Below are 1,812 nucleotides of genomic sequence, written 5' to 3' on the forward strand. Positions count from 1 at the left end.
ATATTTTATTTAATTTATAATTAAAAAAACAAAAAACAATTCCATTTCTAGAGGTTTTTTATCTTATTTCAGCAACAAAACGAAGAAAAACTGCAGCAGCAGCAGCGACAGCAGCAGCAGCGACAGCAGCAGCAGCAGCAACAGCAGCAGCAGCAGCAACGGGGGGGCCCCCCCCAATACTGTCTTTCTTCTTTTTTGTTTTTTCTTCCTTCGATATATTAATTTTTATTTTTATTTTAGTTTTAATTAATTAATAAAATGTAATTAAATGCAACAACAATGGCAGCTACGTAATATGCTGCGGGGGAGCAGACCGCGACAGCTGCTGCTGCTGCTGCTGCTGCTGCTGCTGCTGCTCTTTGCTGCTGCCTTCCAGCACTCCACCTGCAGCATCCTCTGCCATCGTCCGCTGCACTTGCTGCAGCAGCTGCCGCAGCAGCAGCAACAGCAGCAGCAGCAGCAGCAGCATGCAGCAGCACGCAGCAGCGCCTTCATCCGCCCCCGGGCCCCCACCTTAAGCCGGCCGACAGCAGCAGCAGCAGCAACAGCAGCAACAGCAGCAGCAGCAGCAGCAGGAGAAGCAACAGCAGGAAGACTACGCAGAGCCTCAGGCGTCCATCTGCTGCACCCCCCGACTCCAACAGCAGCAGCAGCAGCAACAGCAGCAGCAGCAACAGCAGCAAGAGCAGCAGCAACAGCAGCAACAGCAGCAACAGCAGCAAACTCTCTTTTTTGTCCTTCTTCTAGCTGTATCGATAGACAGCTACATCCTAATATACTGCATGCATTTTCTCATCACCAAACCTCAGCAGCAGCAGCAGCAGCAGCAGCAGCAGAAGCAGCAGCAGCAGCAGCAGCAGCAGCAGCAAACCCCCCATGGCTGCAGCACCTACCAGGTGTATGGAGGCTTCATCTCCCTCCTGAGGTGTATAGGCACCTAGGTTTTTTTTCTTTTTACAATTCAAATAAAAAAGAAAATAAAATAAATAATAATAATATTAATATTGATAGTAATAGCTGCAGCAGCAGCAGCAGCAGCAGCAGCAGCAGCAGCAGCAAGAAATGCCGCTGCAGCAGCAGCAGCAGCTGCTGCTGCAGCTGCTGCTGGGTCCCTTTATTTATAGAAGATGATTATACTGCTGCTGTACCTGACTTGAGGCTGAGAGGCACTGCAGCAGCAGCAACAGCAGCAACTGCTGCTGCTGCTCCTGCTGCTGCTGTTGCTGCTGGTGCTGATGCTCCAAGCAGCAGCAATGAAGATGCAGTGTCAGACTTGCTTCTGCTGCTGCTGTTGCTGCTGTTGCTGCTGCTGTTGCTGCTGCTGTTGCTGCTGCTGTTGCTGCTGTTGCTGCCGTTGCTGCTGTTGCTGCTGTTGCAGTATCTGCTGCTGTTGCTGCTGCGGCATCTGCTGCTGCGGCATCTGCTGCTGCTGAGTCTGCTGCTGCTGCTACACTTGCTGCTACTGCTGCTGCATTTGCTGCTGTTGCTGCTGCATCTGCTGCTACTGCTACATCTGTTGCTGCTGCTGCTGCTGTTGCTGCTGCTACTGCATCTGCTGCTGCTGCTGCTACTGCATCTGCATCTGCTGCTGCTGCTGCATCTGCTGCTGCTGCTGCATCTGCATCTGCATCTGCTGCTGCTGCTGCTGCTGCTACTGTATCTGCTGCTGCTGCTGCTGCTGCTACTGCATCTGCATCTGCTGCTGCTGCTGCTGCTGCTGCATTTGTGTGTGCAGGGTTTCGGTTCGTTTGTCTCCTGCTGCTGTCGTCGCAGCAGCAACAGGAGGCTCAACAGCAGCAGGAGCAGCAGGAG

General features: G+C 52.4%; 1 protein-coding gene across 1 annotated transcript in view; it reads right to left on the bottom strand.

Annotated features, from left to right (window-relative positions):
• Positions 1–286: 286 nt before the first annotated feature.
• Positions 287–1,812, bottom strand: part of EMH_0033040 (uncharacterized protein) — a gene marked incomplete at both ends in the record, with an annotated part of 2,281 nt that continues 755 nt past the window's right edge. Inside the window, 2 exons of the mRNA XM_013494701.1 lie at positions 287–418; positions 1,149–1,717. Coding sequence (XP_013350155.1) covers positions 287–418; positions 1,149–1,717 — 701 coding nt within the window. The remainder of the gene's footprint in view (positions 419–1,148; positions 1,718–1,812) is intronic.

This window comes from Eimeria mitis, genomic scaffold (genome assembly GCF_000499745.2).
Source record: "Eimeria mitis Houghton genomic scaffold, Emh_scaff1256, whole genome shotgun sequence".
In the NCBI taxonomy this organism is placed as follows: domain Eukaryota; phylum Apicomplexa; class Conoidasida; order Eucoccidiorida; family Eimeriidae; genus Eimeria; species Eimeria mitis.